Source organism: Balaenoptera borealis, assembly GCF_965194805.1.
Source record: "Balaenoptera borealis genome assembly, chromosome: 3".
NCBI lineage: Eukaryota > Metazoa > Chordata > Mammalia > Artiodactyla > Balaenopteridae > Balaenoptera > Balaenoptera borealis.
Genome location: NC_138866.1, coordinates 91014806 through 91036436, shown reverse-complemented (window position 1 = coordinate 91036436; position 21631 = coordinate 91014806). Strand labels below are relative to the sequence as shown.

The 21631-nt window shown below is 40.5% G+C and overlaps 1 protein-coding gene across 2 annotated transcripts in view; it reads left to right on the top strand.

Annotated features, from left to right (window-relative positions):
• FBN1 (fibrillin 1) overlaps positions 1 to 21631 on the top strand; it is a 252784-nt gene that overhangs the window by 193147 nt on the left and 38006 nt on the right. For both annotated transcript variants that reach the window (XM_082387352.1, XM_082387351.1), the window contains exons 44-53: positions 1073 to 1198; positions 4099 to 4221; positions 7879 to 8004; positions 9894 to 10010; positions 10824 to 10952; positions 11550 to 11669; positions 14626 to 14751; positions 18541 to 18690; positions 19036 to 19101; positions 19378 to 19494. In XM_082387352.1, the coding sequence (XP_082243478.1) occupies positions 1073 to 1198; positions 4099 to 4221; positions 7879 to 8004; positions 9894 to 10010; positions 10824 to 10952; positions 11550 to 11669; positions 14626 to 14751; positions 18541 to 18690; positions 19036 to 19101; positions 19378 to 19494 (1200 nt within the window). The remainder of the gene's footprint in view (positions 1 to 1072; positions 1199 to 4098; positions 4222 to 7878; positions 8005 to 9893; positions 10011 to 10823; positions 10953 to 11549; positions 11670 to 14625; positions 14752 to 18540; positions 18691 to 19035; positions 19102 to 19377; positions 19495 to 21631) is intronic.

The following is a 21631-nucleotide window of genomic DNA, read 5'->3' as shown; positions in this document are numbered from 1 at the left end:
AGAGACCATCTCATAGGGTGGCCCTGATGATTTGGTAACTAAATCCAGGTTAAATGTTTGAGAAATATACCAGGCATATAGCAAGGGAGACACTACTGTTACTGTCACTGTTACCGTTATTATCCTAGAGGACACTGAATGGTCAGAAGTTCAGAGCAGGTCAAACAGCGAGTGGACCCACCAGGCTGGTGAGGAGACCAGACTTGCCCATGTGGCTCACTCACCAGCTGGCCAGCCTGCTTTAGCAGCCTGGGTCCTGGCCCTGCTCTCACTCCTGCTTTGGTCCTGTTTTAATGCTCACCAACCCCACTTCCAGGTACTGGCTCTTCATTGAATACATTTTAATTGGCACTTAACATTTTTCAGACAGTGTACCAGGGGCCGGTAACACCGTAGCGTAGAAGCCAGCCCCAGCGCCTGGGCTTGGGAAGCCACGGTCTACTGTGACAGTCCTTCCTTGGTGCTTGCTCTGTCTTCATGGTCAGCCCAGGCCCAGCTTACATCCCCAGACCTGACTTAACCTCCTTTCGAAAGCCATGTGAAGGAGAAAGGGGGTGTTGAAGTGGAATTTGGAAGATCAGAGTTGGCCGTGACCATGGGCTCCTCCTCTGTTCTTCACCAGCTCTCCTCTCCCATTCTAGACCAACACCACCACACACTTGGGGTAGAGAGACCACTTTCTCTTGGCAGTCACTTTTATTCTACTCATCTGGTGCACAGGGCCCGGTGGGGACAAAGATGGCTCCTACCTGGACAAAGCCGATGTTATAAAACAAAACCAGAAAAACAGATAGTCAATCAGATAGACACATGCGTGTCTGACACGCAGTCTAGTTATCTCAATTTGCCGTTCACTGACGTCCCCGCTTCCATCACCACTTCAGCACACACGCACACACGCAAGCACGTGCACACACGCAAGCACCTACACACACATACACACGCACTTTCTCTTCTTTGGCTTTAGACCTTACATAGAATGAATTAGAAGCAGCTGACTTCCAATTCCAGTTTACCCTGCAGAGGGACCACGTGCCGTTCCGTCACTCACACGTACCTGCTCTGTTTCTAGATATCGATGAATGTCGGGAGATCCCAGGGGTCTGTGAAAATGGCGTGTGTATCAACATGGTTGGCAGCTTCCGATGTGAATGTCCAGTGGGCTTCTTCTATAATGACAAGTTGTTGGTTTGTGAAGGTAAGAGAGGCTGTCACTATATCGCATCCAGAAATGAGCCACCCGATGAGCTACATACCCACACACACACACGTGGTCAATTTCACAACATTGGAATTTCAGAAATCCATCACACTCTAGCAATGGTGAAGGGCACCATGTGGATCAACAGACATTTCATGTAAAAATTCCCTAGCACGCAGCGGGGAAAGCAGGATGTCCATTCCCCAGCCCTCTCCCCCGACACACAATGTATTAGATTTCCCAGCTGATATGGAAAAGCCTCGAGATCCCGGGTGTGTCCGATAGATGGCTATTGTTTCACATTGCTTGAAAGTGAGCATGAGTGGTGGGCAGTCGTCTTGAGCTGAACCTCAAAATCAGTGTTCTCTTCCAAATGGAGCCTTTGCTCCTCCCAAGTGAAAACAAGGTTAATGCAAATATTTCAAATGCATGAGAGAATTCCAAATGGCAAGAACAGCAAATTCGATTTTATATGAAGAATGTTGGCATGCGTGCAAATGGTACTTTTTTCATTTTCAAATTACCTCCGCTTGCCATGTGTTTGTGCTGTGATTCTGCGCATTCCTTACCGCACTTCATATTTTTCCGACATCTGGGGAAGATAGTGTTCTTTTACATTTTAGTAAAAGGGACGTTACTGGTTATTAAATATACCATGGGCCCTAGGACAGCTAGAATAATTTTCTATTTAATACTTAAACTTAGAGCCTCTAGCAGAGTTTTTGTTCATGTTAGAAAGGCTTATTGCTCCTTAGAGCATGTATTAGAGCACATAGGTCAACATTTTAATATTAAAAAAATCTTTTTCTCCTAAACTGGGGACAGCTTATAGACCATGAGTCGAGTTACAGCCCCAAGCACATGCTTGTTAAATTCTCCTCACCAGGCTTTCTGTTCCTATGGCCAAGTTGGCCCACATCCCTTCCTCTGCCTCCTCTGCGGGGGAGTGGGAACAGGGTGACAGTCATTCCTGGCCTTCCTAAGGAGATAGTCATTTCGGGCTTTGGTTCGGGCCCTGGGCTTCAGGTCGTCAAGGATCAGGTGTGGGGAGGAGGCACGATGTGGGAATGGAGAAGAAAGCCCACAGCAGGTGACCTTATAGTGCGAGAGGTGGTTGCCTGCTCATAGCCACTGTCTTCCACCTGTCGTACATGCCTCAGGATGTCTGCCGCCTTCTGTGGCATCTCCCCTTCTCTTCCATTCAGAGCTGGTTACTTTACCCAGGTGCCTCTTTGGCACTTAGATCTGCTGAAGCAGCAGCCGTTGGCCAGAAACCAGAGGCAAGGCCACCCAGGGCCACCACGTCAACCTAGACCTTGCTACACACATGAGACTGAAAACCTACAGCTGCACCAGCGTAAGGCACTTTGCTGTCAGGGTAGCATTCAGTGGATATGGAGATTACAAAGCGCTCCAACTTTCGGTTTCCGTCTCGTAGGATATCCATCTTCAGGGTGAATGTTTAATCCAGGGTCAGCTGCTTCCCAGCACACTCTTAGCTCGCAGAATCAGAAAAGGAAGGTTGATTTAGTACATGCCTCAGCCAGACTGAAATTGGAATGGATTCCAGAAGTGATTTAGGGAGGATCCATGTGTCTGCCCTCCCCAAGTATGTCTATAATCAGATGTTAGGCATCTGATGCATTACAGAAATGCTTGTCTGTGACACCGATTGGCTTCTCCAACTACACAAGGTACCCTCTGTGTTTCTGTACACCCTTCATTAAGAGCAGGGCAGGCCTGGTGGGTGAGGTGGTGCTGGGTCCTGGGTCCTGGGTCCACTGTAACCCAAGGTAGGCATATTCTGCTTCTGTATCTGTTGTACAGAGAGGCACACCCCATATTAGACGGTAACTCCCACTGACTGCCAATAGTCCTTGAGGTTTTCCCACCACAAAAGCACACACCTAGGAGGCCTAGGTTGATGTATTTGCCGCCCCCTTGTGGGAACTTCTTTGGCTGAGCCGACTTCTGCATGAAACCCCAGTACTGGTGCTGGGCTGACTCCCACCTGTGTTACAGGCTATTCCCTTTACTGGATTTAGACTGAATTAGAATGTTTCATAAGAGCAGGGGAAGGGAATATGTATTTTGCCCCATGCTATAGCCTGGACCGTGCAGTAACTTTTGCAATGCCGTGAATTTGAACTGTATTAGGTAGCTGTTAAAATTTTTAAAAGATAGACAAACAACTCCCTGAGCATAGTCAAAGCCCTGGAGCACACAATATCCATTTTATTCTTTCCTTTGATAGTGAGCGTTTGGTTATCTTCAGTGGTTTTATGTGCAATCTCTCATGTTAAGTCTCCTTGATTTGACTGCCATGTGGCAGAAATTTAAGCAAGAGCCCGTGCAGCCCTGCAGTTCAAAGCACTGTCTGTGGGCCAGGAGCACCCAGCATCACTTGGGAGCTTATTGGAAGCACAGAGTCTCAAGCCTCCCCCCAGACATGCTGAATCAGAGATGCCTTTCAAAAAAATCCGAAGTGATTCATATGCACATTAAGGTTTGAGATGCTCTGCTCTGCAGACCTCACAACCTTCCAGACAAAAGCAACCCAACTGAATCCTAAAACCCCCAGGCTTTGAGCAAATACAAGATTTCCTAGGAAATCTTGGTCTATACCCGTATCAAGTCCTGGCCCTTGAAGCTGAGTTTCACAGCTTTTTCTAGACATTAGCAGCATTAGAAGCCATGTGTGGTGATAAATCAAGTATTTGCATTTCTGAAAAATATCTGTAAAACAGAAAAATTAGAAAACAAATTTTCCATCTTCCATGGTTTGTTCAGTAGAACCGATCAAAACGAGAAAATATAAATCCACGTTGTGTGAGTGGCTTCATCAGCTTGACACCAGATTCTGCCCTCCCTGTAATTCAGTTCTCTCCTGCTTGTAGATATCGACGAGTGTCAGAACGGCCCGGTGTGCCAGCGCAACGCGGAGTGCATCAACACTGCGGGCAGCTACCGTTGCGACTGCAAGCCCGGCTACCGCTTCACCTCCACAGGGCAGTGCAATGGCAAGTAGTCTCCGCCGCCCAGCGCCCACCCGACGGGCCAGCCCCATTGAGCTGCAGATACCTGGATTTCTTTGAGATGGTTAGGTTGAAGAATACATGACTTCTGAGTTGTAGTAACTAAACTGGGAAAAAGGGAAAATTGTTGAAATGTCTTCAACACTTAGCTCTTTTCTCCCTTTGGAGGTGTGACGTTTCCAAATTTGCCTCTCTGCTGCCCTGCTGCAAACACCCACTCCCACAAATGCACACACACACACACATACACACTCCCTAACTGGTATTCAGGACCAAATACTTTTTTTTTTCCTTTCACATAATCCCCCTGGAGTGGGTGAGGTTGTCACCATTCTGGCCACATACCCCAAGTCTAGATGGCAAAGCTCTCCTGAGCTGGGCCAGATTAAACTGCACAAACCAAGGAAAAAGAACCAACAGTATCACTTTTTCTCCTAAACAGCTTACACGACTGAGGGCAGCAAACGTTGAAAGCCTTTTATTTGCTGTGTCACCTACAGTAAAATGAGAAACTATCCGCGAGAGGTTAAATTTTTTTGCTGTTCCCGTTTGTCAGGGATGCGGCAGAAATAAGAAGGATGATCGTGCTACCAACTTAAATTGATGGTAAAATTATTAGGTATCTGATAGTATCTTGTAGCCAGTGGTGTGAAAATAAAAACACTGGTGTTTCAGCCCAGGAGGAAAGTAATACCTCAGAATGATTTTCATCTGAGTTTTTTAGTAATTATAACTCACTGTATATTTAGCAAGGAGGTCAGGAAGAGTGTGTTATTTTGCTTCTGGCTCATTTCACAAGGAATTTCCTGGATATTTTATGCATTTGTGAATGAAACAACACCAAGGAACGTAGTCAGATTTTCCTTGGATTTCCTTGCCCACCAGTGATTAAGTGGTGGGAAGTGCACTGCTTTCCGTAGGGTATTTTGCATTGTTTTATGAGACTTTGGTGGGAAGAGGGTGTAATACCAGAACAAAAACTCGTTTTGAGAATCAAGACTTGTTTTGGGGGTTTAAAGGAACATGTGCAAGTATTTAGCATTTTGTCAGCAGAGCAGTTGTTCTCCTCGTACTGAGAAAGAAAACAAAACAAAACAGGACAGGAAAAGTGAGGACGTCTCTGATATGAGTCACAATGCCCTCATGAAACTTGGCACTCATACCACTTCCCTGCATTTTGCTTGTAATTTATATTTATTTGAAACTGCGTGAAATAATTCCAATCAAAATAAGGAACTGCTGATAATATAGAACATGTCATTTCACACCATTTCATGCTCAGGCAAGATGAGGGAACAACTATTTTATACATCAAGACAAGACGTCCAACCAGGGCCTACTGGGGCTTAAGCCCTGTCATGTTTTCTTGTAGAATAGTAACATAAATAAAGCTCATCCAGCGTTAACCAGCGATAAGTACTGTGAAGGAGTGTTGTCTGTAGCCAAATCTTCATTTCCCTCATTCATCGAAATCCTCACAAGAAAGGGAATGTACTTGAATTTGAGTTTTGCAGCTATTCAGCCTCTAGGGCTGAAGACTTCACTCTGGAAATGTCTTCACTTACATCTTACTTTTAAAATCTTTTAAAATGTCTTTAAATACTGTCCTATACATGGCATTTTTTCAGACATATTGTAAAATACTCCTGTCTTCCTGTGTTTAAGATGAAAAGAACTAAAATTTCCTTATCATAATAAGATTTTTATTTGAATCCATAAGTACATCATTTCAACAGCTGGCCATAATACCTGCATTGTTGCTGAGAGATTTTTAGAGAACAGTTAGGTATCGAAGCCGAGGATGCTGGTCTGACCTGAGGAGGTGTGGCATTAGAGCAAATGCAGCCCCCTTCTGAAATGTACTGCCCAGCTAAAGACATATTCTTCCCAGCCATTTCCTCATGGTCTCCTCTCTGTCTGCTGACTGTGTGGGTGTTTTCCCCCAGTACCCTGTTTAAATCTCCTACCTCAACCTCAGACAGAACCTTCTGGGAGTTTAAATCTTGGTGCCTGTAGAAACCTAGTTTTCTGGTCTCAGTACAAAGTGAATTTCACAGTTAAGTTCTCTAGAATTGTAACTTTCTCTTTCACCAGCAGAACTGCAAAGAAATCCACGTTTCATTTTTTAAAAATCGTCATGAAATAGGCAACGTAGGAAAGAAAATTCCTAATTGAGGATCCCTTTCTAATAAGATTCTTAATGCTCTCCATTTTCTGTGGGTCCCAGAGATAAGACAGACCTGGTCCTTGCATTCTCCCAGATCCATATTACCAGAGGTTACCCAAGGTTTGGGCCAACCCTCCTCAAAATCAGCTCCCTCCACAGAGCTTGGCAATGGAAATCAATTTCCTCTGCCTATCTCAGGGAGCAGCTTGCTCATTTTAAATCCGTTTTCTCTGATGGGAATAATCCTAATTTGTTCACTAGCATTTCTGCATAGGTTAGCCGTAGCTCCTAAGCTACTCTATCCCAATTTCCCCTCTTCATGATATACTCAACCCCACCTGAGACTTTTAAAGGATATGGTGATTCATCAACTCTAAATGTTTTGCGTATTGGAAGGAAGTAGTTCTAAAAATGGCAGCCTGAGCACGTGAAATGAAGGGAATATACTCTCTCCTGGCTTGGGCACAACTGCTTTGTGCAGCAAAAAGTGCCTGTTCCCAGTTGCCATCTTCTCAGTAGATAGGGCAGGCAAACAGCAAGTGTGGATTATTCAGCTGAGAGCAGGGTGCTGCGGTGCTCTACAACATCTACACCCAAGGCGGCATTCTGCCATTTGCTTTCTTTTGTGACAACAGGAAAATCAGGATAACGCAGTGCCCCTTGAGTTCACATTTTCCCTAAACGTAGACTCTTGAGAGCTTTAGAAAATGAGAGGCATAAGTAGGCATGTAATTATGTCACCTGTGGATTCCTGCAACAAATTTGGCCCCTCAGATAATCAGATTTCAGGAGAGCATCACTTGATGACAGATATAATTTAAAGCCTAAAGACTGGCAGAAGCAAGATGAGAGGGCTTCCTTCTGAAAGAATATGGATAAAAAAGAAAGAAACATCATTAGGATTGTCAAGTGCTGAAAGGAGCCATGTGTAGACAGGAAGACTTGGTTCAGATGGAACAAAAGGTTATAGGAGTGAGACACAATAATGATGGGTAAGTGGAACAAGGGACGATGCAGGCTGTCCATCATGAAAACCTATCTTAGCAATGGGATTTGTTTGATTTAAATTTCTAGAGGAAGCCATGAAGCTTCCATGATTTGAGGCACCAAATCTTGACTAGACAAAATACTTCAATCAATTACACAGTCTAGGATACTGCTTAGGCAGATCATCAAATGGATTACCTACCCGTTTGGATTTTTCTTCCCCATTCTACTTCTAAGTTTTCTCATCTTTTAGAAGATCTTTTTGGATACCGCCCCTGTTTTTTCATTGCTTGTGTATTGTTAATATGGTGTGAATGTACCCAGTAAATGAGAGTAAGTTTTAACCAATTTTGAGTCAAAAATAAATATGTCGGCATCTGTTTTACTGGCTTAGTTTAGAGCTAGGATTAATCCTGAGAGCAATACCTAGAAGTAAGTTATTTGATTTGATTTTGTCTTCTAAGTTTTCACTTAATTTTTATCTACAGATCGCAATGAATGTCAAGAAATCCCCAATATATGCAGCCACGGACAGTGTATTGACACAGTTGGAAGCTTTTATTGTCTTTGCCACACTGGTTTTAAAACAAATGCTGATCAAACCATGTGTTTGGGTGAGTATGTGACTATCATTTCATTTTTTCTTCATAGCCTATTGAAAAACTCATTTGTATCTGAATATATTCAAAGTTAACACTAAACCTTTCAGTAGTTGTTTTTTTATTTATAAAATAAAAACAGAAGCAGGTGTGTAGCATTAATATCCTTTGGTATTTAATCTTTAGTAATCTGAACATCATAAACCTCTTTCTTGATAATCATTTGGCTGTCAGTTCAGAAAAACTTTTGACTAAGAGATAAATTGAGAAAGATATTAAGACAAAAAAATTACTATTTATTAATGTTAAAAGCCTATTATTCTTTTATAATATTTCTGTGTCCTTAAAGACAAATTTACAGATCATTTTCCTAGGGGAAAAGAGCTCAAGAGTTTAAACCTCTTCCTTGGTCTTAGTACTGAATCAGAATGTTGATTTAGAATAAACTTCAAATATGTAATCAGTCAATTTCTCTCTTTCCCTCCTTTCTGTTTCTACTTTAAAGCAACATCCATTAAGTCTTCTGGGGACTTCATGAACATGAATCAGTTTCACAGCTGGAAAAAGAACAATCAATAGAGTAATGTTTCAAGTGCTTGCCTTTGGCTGTAATTGGCTTTTATCCATTAGGGAACATTCTCATAAAGTCTGGTCATCTTCAGAGCAGATAAGTTTTAAGTTGAAGATTATAATAGGCCCTGCTCATCACTGGAGAGATAATCCCTACATATCAAATGAAGCCCTGCCCAACTTTCATTCTCTCTCTTCCATCTGAATTATCTAGAACCCTCTACCAAAGAACCTGCCCAACTAAAGAACTTCACTTGCTTGGCTAAAAATGAATCAAGGCAGAAGTTTCTGACTCCTGGCAGGGTGACTTATCTGGATGCAGTCTTCAACCACAGACACACATGTTGGAGTCACACTGGGCTCAGCAGTAGCTTCTTGATTTAAGATCACAGATAACTTATCTTTATGTCCCAAATTTGAAAGGAAAGGAAATCCTAACTCTAAACACTACATTTTGCTAATCTGAGGTGTTCCCTTCCACTCCTTCCCCATCTCTTTGTCCTTGCCCTCCTCATTCTGCCTGGTGATATAACAAACCAGCAATATCAACTTTTTTCATTTTAATTTCTTATTTCCTCCTTAATATAATGTACACCTACTCTTTACGAGAAAAGATGATAGCCGCTGTCACAAGATGCAAAGACACGTAAGATGCCAAAATAGCTTTACAAATAGTCAAAGTGAAAAGTCATAGACCAATAAAAAGACAAAATATACCGCAAGAGAGGAGCCATATTAGGGGCCATCACATTGGGATAGTTTAGAAGGGAGATAAGTCACCATTTCACGGGAGTGGTCGTGGGTTTTTAGGGGTGGACTGGGAAAAAGAAACATGTCTAAAATTCCAGGTGAGTTAGAAAGCTAATTTATTTTGTTGCTGATTTTGGGGTAATATCAGGTGACTCACTGCTTTTTGGTAAACTTGAGTGAGAATCTTAAAGGCTGAAGTTTGCCAAAGGTGGCAGTGAATCAAGACCCAGATGCGCACAGAATTTTCCATTTCCAAGTGAAAGTATTTGAGAAAAGTGGCAAAGGTGGAGAATTCTAGAAGTAAATAGAATGAAACAGTTCTTGTCCACTTCTCATGTCCTTAGCTTGCCTCCTTTCACATGCCAACCAAGGAAAGGATTTTCTCCCAAGGCTTAGAACCTTGCCTTTTGCTGGTTCCTCACAGGGAGCTGCCGCTGCTGGAACTAATACCAACATCGAATCTAGAAGTTCTCAGCCTACGTACGACATTTTGTGAACTCTAAAATGCCTTTTAACCACAGGTAACCACATACCCTCTTCTTCTGTTAATAATCATGTTTTTCTATGTCCTTTGTTCCTGCTAGACATAAATGAGTGTGAAAGAGATGCCTGTGGGAATGGAACTTGCCGAAACACGATTGGTTCCTTCAACTGCCGCTGCAATCACGGTTTCATCCTTTCCCACAACAATGACTGCATAGGTGCGTGTGCAAAACAGTCAACCACCAAAGGAAGGCAGTTTTATGTGTGTTCTTTGTAATTAGCATCATCTCCAGCGTGCTGGCAATCTTTTTTAATATATGCCATCTTATGCGTGACAAGTGGTTAAAAGAGTTTTTAAATACAATGTGCTAATTGTCAAGTATAGTTACTACATCTATTACTTTTATTAATATACTCATTAGCAGCTATAATTTTTATGTCTACTATGCTGCGAATTAAATACATTTCAAAATAAATCGAATCTGTTTTAAAACATACAAAAGCTATCCTTTGTATAGAAATTACGTAGTTCAGGAGCAGTGTGGACCTACTTGTCTAGATGTTTCACTATAGCCTCCCCTCAAAGAAGTTAAAATTCTTCTTATAAAATATGCTATATTATTCACAAGCAAGGGTAAGGAACCAAATTTTGTATTGTGCTAGAGGCTACTTTTATATACTTCTGATTACAGGAATACTTAATAATACCCTCAGCTGTATTGTGTATTAGTAATTCAGTTTTAACCTTTAAAAATGAAACCTAAAGGATGATCAAGGTGAAACTCATATAAAATCCTAATATAAATGATCAATCTCTAATTAGTAGAATTATGTCATCTTGTTAGGTTCCGATAGGTGAGTAAAGCCAGGTCTATTGTTATAAACTAGATCATATTGGAATTTCTTAAGTCTGCCTGAGCCAGCAAAGGCCACTGAAATTCAGTACAAGTATTTTTCCCTTTAAAAGTTTTGATCATTGATGGGATTATGACATTTTCTTTGGAACATATCAAAGGATATTTTTTTGGCAGATGTTGATGAATGTGCAACTGGAAATGGGAACCTTTGCAGAAATGGCCAATGCATCAATACAGTGGGGTCCTTCCAGTGTCAGTGCAATGAAGGCTATGAGGTGGCTCCAGATGGGAGAACCTGTGTGGGTGAGTGCTGCTTCAGAAAGACCCTCCAAAGGTCATCCCAGAGACCACTCCAGGAATCACGCAGTCTCTATCACAATCCTTCCTTCAGAAGCCTGGAGGAAAAAGATCAGAGTAGAAGTACACTAATCCTGCCTGTATGTGTGTATGGTATATATACCACTCTTCCCCTTTATCTTTTAAAATTAAGTGTTTGTAATTACAGAAACAGTTACAACGTTCAATGTAACAGACAGTTAAATTGTTCTATAAACAACTGTAATTCCCTTTCTTTTATTCTTTTTCTTCAACATAGCTTTGTGGTAAGCTCTTATACAATCCTTTGGGTGTCCTCAAAGATCTTCATACCCATTGTCTTTTCACGTGCTATGCTTTCCTGGAAAGTAGATCAAATAAAATATGGTTGTTAGATACATTGCACACTTCTGAAAGCTAATAAAGCTGATTTTTATTGAGCTGTTAGTTTTTCTCCATGGTAGAGTTTGTGGACTTTAGATTTACGTATTTCTTAGATCTTATTCCAGTTTCTTTCAGTTTTAGTTGCTTGATGGAAATCATGCTAGTGGGAACCTCTTTCTTCTTTTTCCCTTTTCTTCGCAGATATCAACGAATGTCTCCTAGAACCTGGAAAATGTGCACCAGGCACCTGTCAGAACTTGGATGGGTCCTACAGATGTATTTGTCCACCTGGATACAGTCTCCAGAATGACAAGTGTGAAGGTAGGAGGGCTATCAATATTTGCAAATTAGCAGTATTGGTTACTGCATTGACATTATCAAATTTTTGAGATGGTGTGATGGTGTCTTCATTTTGGAATACTTTATCAGAAACAAATCCAAGGGTAGGGTATGACTTATGGGCTCAAAATTAGATGGTGAGACAGGAACATCAATTCTCATGCTAATCTCTGATGAAGCTATTTTGCTCTGTGTATATGGGTGGTCACATGACCCTGACACTTTTCCAATATACTTTTATGCAGCTGGTAAAAAGTTCTGGATTACATGTTTTTAAGTGCCAATGGGTTGCAACTAAACATAGCTTCCTGATTCCAGTTAAAATCTTTAAGTGACCACATTCAAGGTTGGATGAATGTGGCTATATAATTTGTCTATGTTATTTTGACTTGTAGAATGGTAGAAATGTGTAACTACAAATAAATTCTCACCAAATTTTATAGTACTGCATTCCTCAATACGTATATCATTGCATTAAATGAAGGACATTAATTGCCAGAACTTCATTAATGAATAGGGTGGAAAGGACTTTTAAGAATTCACCTAGTCCATGCTCCCACCTTTAAATAAGTCTGCATCTAATCCATAATGAGTAGGAATTGTCCACTTTTAATATCATCAATGACAAATGTTTATTATGTATCTAATTTAACTCTCAGTCAAGAGATAATATTCTAAATGAAAACACTTTTATCAAAATTAGACCTAAATACAAATTATTGTGTTATTTTACTTCTATTAGAGATCAGCTTTATTCACTCCATGATTAATGCAAAATTACCCTAAAATGAACAGAATGAAAATGTATAGAAAGAAAAATGACTTCCAGAATAGTTCATGAATGTGTTCATTCTAAATCTTTGTCCCTACCCTTATGAAGTTGGCACCTACAGTTTGATTTCTACCGTAACAACAACAAAAACAAAAAGGAGACATCTGAGCATTTTTACAAAAGTTGACTTTTTCTTTTAATTTTTTTTTTTTTTTATAGCTACTTTATTTATTTATTTATTTTTGGCTGTGTTGGGTCTTCGGTTCGTGCGAGGGCTTTCTCTAGTTGCGGCAAGCGGGGGCCACTCTTCATCGCGGTGCGGGTACCGCTCTTCATCGCGGTGTGCGGGCCTTTCACTATCGCGGCCCCTCCCGTTGCGGGGCACAGGCTCCAGACGCGCAGGCTCAGTAGTTGTGGCTCACGGGCCTAGTTGCTCCGCGGCATGTGGGATCTTCCCAGACCAGGGCTCGAACCCGTGTCCCCTGCATTAGCAGGCAGACTCTCAACCACTGCGCCACCAGGGAAGCCCACAAAAGTTGACTTTTAAGCAGAGGTTGGATGCCGGGGTGGAGGGAGTGTAGGAATGGAGCAATTCAATCATCAGCAGCAGTTCAGATAATAAGCCACAGGAAACATGTTGCAACTATAAATGCAACATAAGAACATGAAATGATGAAGAAGCTAGTTTTGCATTGTACAGGAAGATACTTTGCACTGCACATTTCTAGAAAATCTATTGTGTGGTATTTACAAAATTAAGTCAAGATAACAAAGTTAATATCCTAACTTCCCTTTAGTTGGACCTCGTGGGAATAAAGCTGTGTAATGCGAATACATTTTGGTGTGGGTAGAATTCATTGCACAAACCTGAAAATAAAGAGTCTCAAGATACAAGGGGTATCTGTTTCATTGAAAAAAAAAACTTCCATAAAAATAGCATGGCTCAGAATCAAGACTTACCTCTTTTTCACTACAAATTCCTGCTGAAAGTCAGGGAAAAAGATGGGTACGTCTCTTGGAAAGAGTGGTCATGCTTTTTCCACAAGTAGGGTCATCATGTAGTTCACTGACCAAACCAAGACAATTTTGAGGAGGGCACTATTAATAATGAGTCCAGGTCAACAGGCATAAACTAGGACTCTCCCAGGCAAACTAGAACATACTCAAGCCATTGAAACTTCCCTGCAAACCATCCTTAATTACTCCTTTACAGTAGATAAGGTATATTAATATGCTAAAGGAAACATGCCACAATTATGTGTGTCAAATTCCTATTATCTATATGATAAAAGAAAAACTATAGTCTATACACAGAAGATATTTTTGTGTCTTCAGACAAATTACACTGCAAATGAGAGACAGGAGCCTCATCTCTTGTGATATCTTTAGTTTGTATTGCATAGGATTATTTTCATGAGTACTAGTGTCCTGGTAGAAGTCATAGTTTTAGGATATTGTAGCATGGGATATTGGGGAAAGGCACTGTGGATAGATGGGTGGAGGGGAACAAATTTGGTTCAAAGGCCTACATCTCTCACGGGGTAACTCATTGGCAGCACAATTAAAATTTCAGAGCGTCTGCTTACTGTGTAGTGGTGAAGTCAGACTCTAGAGTTTCTTGCTTCTTTCCTAGTTTAGGGTGGTATGAAATTACTCCAACTTTTCTAATTATCCAAGAAATTCAGTCTGGGTAAAAGATGTTTCTCACTGCATCCCTAAGAAGGCACTGGCAGAGTCCATTTTTACAATAAGAACCATCAAAACTAGTTTTTTAAAAGTCATCACAGGGACTTCCCTGGCGGTCCAGTGGTTAAGACTTCACCTTCCAATGCAGGGGGTGCAGGTTCGATCCCTGGTCAGGGAGCTAAGATCCCAACATCCTCGTGGCCAAACAACCAAAATGTAAAACAGAAGCAGTATTGAAACAAATTCAGTGAAGACTTTAAAAAAGTGGTCCACATCAAAAAAATCTTAAAAAAAAAAGAAAAAATAAATAAAGTCATCACAGCCTAGAAGTCCACTCACAGCATCATGATACAGGAAAAATCTTCATTGTTAGAAGAGTTTTGAAACTCAGTTACACTTTGTACTTTTACATTGTGCATTTAGTATCTGATGGTGTCTCCATCATGTTTTGACTTTGTTTGACGCATGTACTTCTTTTAGATATTGATGAATGTGTTGAAGAACCAGAAATTTGTGCCTTGGGCACATGCAGCAACACTGAAGGCAGCTTCAAATGTCTGTGTCCAGATGGGTTCTCCTTGTCCTCCACTGGAAGAAGGTGCCAAGGTAAGTGCTTTTGACTTTTGACTTTAGACTTTCATTACTCTGTGTTTATTTGTTGTGGTTTTATTTTTTAAACATGGCGAAGTTTTGATTCTTTGTGAAAGAGAAGATGGAGTGTTTTCATTCATCCAGACGTCTAATGATTACCATATGTCAGAAAGTTCATTTTTACTTTTAAGGTTAAAAGCTCATCCATCAAATTATGGTTGCTTGTACAACAACTGTCCTGGCACTTTAAACCTGTCTCTCCCCCTGGGAACACAGATGCTGATAGGTCACTCAGCAGGGGATCAGCCATGAGCCACTGAACATGGCAAAGCCTGGGGGAAGTTCAGTTACAAGTTCTCTGCCTCTGAAGAGGTAACCTCTATAAATGTGGGCCAAAACCTAGACTTTCAGACAGAAAAGTGCAGATTAACTCATGTGCTCCCGGGATATAATGCCTATCTCTTACATCACAAGTTTTCTAAGAAAACAGAGAAATAAATGTGAACCGACCAGGATTCTTGCTGGCCCACAGTCTGTTTTCAGGAATGATACTTGTGAACTTAAAAAAAAAAAATCAAAAGGGGAGCCTGAACTTAAGCATAACACAGTTTATTATGTCTCAGCAAACTATTCAGATTTTACTAAACAATCAATTGTGTGTGTCTGTCTACTTATACAGACTAGTTTAGTGAATTCAGGACAAAAAAAACACATGCAAACAGACATATCCTCCCCCCCACCCCCGTCCCACCCCCTTCCGGTGGTTTTTTTGTTGTTTTTATATTTTTTTGTTCAGTTTTTTTTCCTTGGTTGTTTTGTTTTGTCTTTTGCTTCCATATTACCAAGTAAGAGGCAATGAATATCATTTAAGATTCCAAATATTGGGCTTAGGGATCTCAGCCTTGCCATTTATAGCCCAGGGCAAGTCATTTAATCTTTTGGAAGCTCAATTTTCATATTTCTTATTTTTAAACAACAATAAGAATACCCACCCAACCAGTCTTATTGAATACGTGAAAAAGCTTTGTTCATTTCTGAGTCCTTCATAGGCTCTTGCTATTGTTGTTCAAATTGATTAACTTTGTACTTTTCAACGGGTCATTTGGTCACCTAATATTTAGGGGTGTGAAGGGGGAGAGTTGAGAATTCTCTGTTGGTTTGATCCTGTAGGTAGCTACCAGAGGCCCATGTGGCTTTCTGGGTTATGGGTGGGATGGTGCTTGATTCAAGCAAATATCCTGTCTGTATGGTACAGACCAGCCAGATAAATTCTAACTCCTACTCCCTTGTTTTTGTGTGCCTTTGGCTTGGCCGAGTTTGGAAAGAAAGCAGTGAGAAACCAGGTGTGAATCTGCCGATGTGGCAGGCCAGAGGAAATTCATAGGCTATTAATTCAATTTGCACTGGCCTGTCACAGAGCAAGCTAACGCTGCAGGAAGAATCAGCCCAGCTGTGAGCAGCCCTGCCACATGCTCAGCTCCAAGAGGCAGAGCCAGAATTGAGGAATGCAAGCAAGGAAAGTGACTTTTGTAGCTCTGATGAAATTTCAAAGGTCATTAAGGCTCTTTGCAGATAGACCGGTACACAGGCATCCTAGCAAGCCCTCGTTAAAGGATGTGGGCATGCAAAACTCTCTTTCCTGATGCAAGGCACCTTTAATTAAAAAACAAAACCAATTCTAGAGGATCATCACAAGCAAATGTAAATCTCCCAAAGAGCACAGATTTTGCTAGAGCCAGGGCATTAAGAGCTGGGTTTTTATTGTAAGATGACAAATTAGGAGTCAGGCTTCTGTTGACCATAAAATGAGAAAATTCCACAGAACCACAGATAATGTTTTTGAAGGAACAAATGTGATATAGGACTCAGGTGAACAGACCCTGGCACCTAAAGGCCACAGATGTAAATGAGCCACTCCCACTTACAAAGTTCAGTGAAGGGAATTTGTCACTTAGGCTCACTCTAAACTTCGTACCTAGATTTTTTTTTCCTGGGGTGAGGTGATAGAGCAGTGTTGGGGAGCTGGGCTGGGGTATGGAATAGGGTCAGTAATGAAAGGAGAAGAGAGTGAGAAAATTAACAGACCAATACTAGCACATGCATGTATCTAGGTTTAAAAGAAACATTACAAGCTGAAAGACAAAGGAGAGAATTGAGTTTTGATATAACTGTTGAGACATTTTTGTGAGTAGTCATTAAATTATATCTTAAGACAGTTGTAGGCATAAATAATAAAAACTGGACCAATAAACACAAAACACTGTATATGACGATGAACTTGAAGAACAAAGCACATCAAAAGGTGTCCTTCAAGAAACTACAATTTGTTAAATCTTGACACTTCTCAGCAAAGCAACCATTTAAATAGCAGAGATACTGCGGGACAAGGATAGGCTTTTATTGCTCTTCACCTTCAGAAGAATAGTTTGCTGAAAGGTGCCTTTCAGGTCCCAGCCGTAATGGATATGAAAATGGAGTAGAAACTAGAGAGATAGTTTATCTAAAAGAGTTGGTAGCCATGAAGAGTTCAACAAGTTCATTGGAGAGGTCAACAGAATTTGACTTATTGGAGCCTGGTAAATGTGGTTGACTGATTGATTGATTGATATTTTTCCTTTAATTCATAAAAAGTTTTCTGCTATGATCTTTGGCAACTCAGTTATTCTTGCCTTGTCTCATTTTCTGTGAAATAAAAGATGGTGAAATTGTCTTAACTGAAATCATAAATGGCTATAATAATATGCTACCTGGAATTGAAAACAGTGACAGGAGAGAGCAGACCTGGTCATACATAAAGAAAGGGGGATTGTGCAAAATGGATATGAAAGCATTTCCTTAAAACCTGCAGATTTTAGCCTCTGTGTAACTCAGAGGAGTTTGCAAAGCTTTGGAGGTCAAATTTGAGGGAAAACATACTCCAGGCTCTTGGATGAGCTCACTTTTTAGAGTCACCCAATTTGCTCTATAAGAAATGGAAAAGTCAGTTACCAAAAGTGTCAAGCAATTTTGGAGACTGTTGTAGGAACTAGATCCCAGCCCCATGTTCCATGTTGGAGTTACCAAGAAATAACTGATGTTAAAGAAATATATTCTTTGGAAGAACAATTATTCTCCTTCACATCCACCCATCTCCCTGTCCTCCTCTTTACCTTCCCTCTCTCTGTGGAGCTAAATAAGCTTCTGTGTGTGTGCAAGTGTGTACACACACGTGTGTAAAATCTGCAGAAAACCTCACATATATTTTGTAGACAGAAGCTGCGTGAGTAGCTGCTTCAGTGAAATACCATTGAGTTGTATTTTTGCCAGTCCACAAAATTGCCACATCTTTATTTGCTCTATGCCTGGAATCTGGGGTTTTATTTTGGCTCCAGGGCTTAGGGGACACAGAATAAACAGCATAGTGTGATATCACAGTGAGTACTAGAACTGGGAGGTCTACCTTAACTTGTGCTTGCTAAATGTTAAACCATCTCTGAATGTCTCCACCCTGAAGTCACTGATGACGTCAGCATTGAAATGTGGCAGTGTTGGTTTTTATTATTCACATCATGTTATTTTGGAACATTGGATAAAATGAGAAATAATAAGGTAAGAGCCACATAGATTTGTTCATCAGCTCTCACTACAAAAGTTACTTACCACTCTAAAGATCTCAGCTCAATTACTATTATAATCACTTAAAGAGTGTGACTTTAGTAATGAGAAGAGATCACATTTAACAGGGTGGATTGTTTCTTACTCAGTATTATACAATAATGACTTAGTAGGAAAGCAGCTGAGGGGTCTCTTGAATTTGTGCTGCAGATTTGCGAATGAGCTACTGTTACGCGAAGTTTGAAGGAGGAAAGTGTTCATCACCCAAATCCAGAAATCACTCCAAACAAGAATGCTGCTGTGCCTTGAAGGGAGAAGGCTGGGGAGATCCCTGTGAGCTGTGCCCCACTGAACCCGATGGTATGTCCACTATCTGCATTTCTCTTTGGCCATTCAAGGTACAGGCTGTAAGATTGTAGACCTTCAAAACATAAGGCAATTTAATTGTAAGTCCAACTAAAATGTTCACTAAAATTATCTTATCTCAGGAGCTAGGTAGTTATTTTCTTCTGAACTACATTATGACTCAAAGCTGCCCAAGTAGTAGGTACACCAGCTCTGGGAGCCTTGTTATCTTTCTCTGGTTTCTGGGCTTGGCTTGTTCATTGTGTTCCAATACGCGCAGCTTCCACACAATACCTGGGGAGGAGCCTATAGTTAATTGCCTTTGGCCCACCTATTAACAAGAGTTCATCTCCATCACAGAGGCCTTCCGCCAGATCTGCCCCTATGGAAGTGGAATCATTGTGGGACCCGATGATTCAGCGGTTGGTGAGTGGCTTGTGCTGGATTCTCAGCATTTCTTAATATTTTCAACCAGCCTCTTCCTTGTCCTTTCTCTAGCTGTTATTTCTCCACATTTATCTTGGAAAATTAAGCTCTTTTTTTTTTTTTTTGGTCTTTTCACTTAGATACCAATTGTATTATTGTATTGCATGTTAATATTGCAATACTAGATATTTCATCGATTAGGCACTGAAATGATAATTTACCTTTGTGTTTCCAAAAATACATCGTTATTCACTATGTTTTCCTCCTTTGCTTAAGATATGGATGAGTGCAAAGAACCTGATGTCTGTAAACACGGGCAGTGCATCAATACCGATGGCTCCTATCGCTGCGAGTGTCCCTTTGGCTACATTCTGGAAGGGAATGAATGTGTGGGTGAGTAATAAAGCGGTTTCTGTTATTGGGATTTTACAAATCAGAAATTAAGCTATCCAGCATTCACGCTAGGAAGAATAAGTACCAAGATGGGACAGAAATAAGTTTTATATACTTGTTCACATATCATTCATCTAGCAACACCAGCTGAGTCCCCACCATGTACCAGGCACTGTGCTAGGTTCTATGGCTACCGTAGTGAACCAAGCCAACATGGTCCTTCCTTGCATGGACCTTACAGTCTGATGAGGAGGGCACTGAATACATTTGAAGAGATAGTAGAAAGGACAGCGTATATAATGAAAGCCTTTGTGAAATTTAAAGGTAAAAAATTGTTAATGGTCATCATCTTATTCTCTTAGTATGTAAAACACAAAATTTACCCAAATTTTGTTACAGTTAGTACTATGAAAGGCTGTGTACCCAGTGTACATTCCTCTTGTTTTAACCCCCTTATGAAAATTTCAAAGAATGGTTCCTACGGCTGATCTCTGACCTCTTTTATCTAAGAAATCCAAAGCCATTCAGTGTAACCTAAATTAATAATGGCATAAATGCTGAGGGTTTGTCTGTGTCCGTTAGAAGATGTTCTTTCCATATAGGGAATCAGGGCATGAGGTTTTTGTTTGTTTGTTTGTTTTTTAACACCTTTATTGGAGTATAATTGCTTTACAATGGTGTGTTAGTTTCTGCTTTATAACAAAGTGAATCAGTTATACATATACATATGTTCCCATATCTCTTCCCTCTTGCATCTCCCTCCCTCCCACCCTCCCTCTCCCACCCCTCTAGGTGGTCACAAAGCACCGAGCTGATCTCCCTGTGCTATGCGGCTGCTTCCCACTAGCTATCTATTTTACATCTTGTAGTGTATATATATGTCCATGCCACTCTCTCACTTTGTCACAGCTTACCCTTCCCCCTCCCCGTATCCTCAAGTCCATTCTCTAGTAGGTCTATGTCTTTATTCCCATCTTACCACTAGGTTCTTCATGACTTTTTTTTTTTTTTTTTCCTCTTTGATTCCGTATATATGTGTTAGCATACTGTATTTGTTTTTCTCTTTCTGACTTACTTCACTGTATGACAGACTCTAACTCCATCCACCTCACTACAAATAACTCAATTTCGTTTCTTTTTATGGCTGAGTAATATTCCATTGTATATATGTGCCACATTTTCTTTATCCATTCATCCCATGATGGACACTTAGGTTGCTTCCATGTCCTGGCTATTGTAAATAGAGCTGCAATGAACATTTTGGTACATGACTCTTTTTGAATTATGGTTTTCTCAGGGTATAAGGGCATGAGGTTTTAACCACCTTTCTAAGCCTCAGAATGTAATATGGTGCAGATGGATTACAATATTTCTAATTACCTTACAGCTGTAAAAACCAATGATATTGTGATTTTTATTAACTTGAAAGAGATGTAATATTCTTGAGAGCAAAATGCAATTTCATAGCAGAACCAAAGCAAAGTTGTCAATGTTTTCTATTCAGTATCTTCAGTCAGTGCTACGATGTATATGAGAAATAAGCCTCCTCACCCAGGGTCTCTCTGCCATACCCTCTTGCCCTCACTTGCTGATTTCAGAACCTAACATGAGACATAGTCCTTGATAATAACCCATCGCTCTTCTGTGCTCTAGACAGCTGAGATAGCAATGTTATTTCTCTGAAATGTTCCTTTCCCAAAGGAAGGTACTCTCCCCCAAGAGCTGTGTCAGAATAAGAACAGTCAGTATTCTAGGTGGATGGGTTAGGAGACATACATATTTTCTAGACTTCCTTGGTAAGATTTGTTCTCTCTCCACAGTTGTTTAGAGAGATCATACCCTAAACACATTTCTTTCTAGCCTTTCTTCTGCCTAATGTAAACCATCTGGTTTCAACAAAATCAAGAAAATCTACTTGAATCTTGACTTTATCTTGTGTATTAATTTTGCTTAACCTCTGGTCTCTTATTTTGCGTATGTTTAGTCTTCTATTTTATATCTGGCAAAAATGCATCATGTTTAAGACTTCTTGGAGAATGATGTAATGTAAGGCCAAACTGGAGATGTATTTCTAGCTTTAAGTAAGCAAAAACTTTTGACTTGTGAGAGAAGCCTTGTTTTAACCCTTTGAGTATCT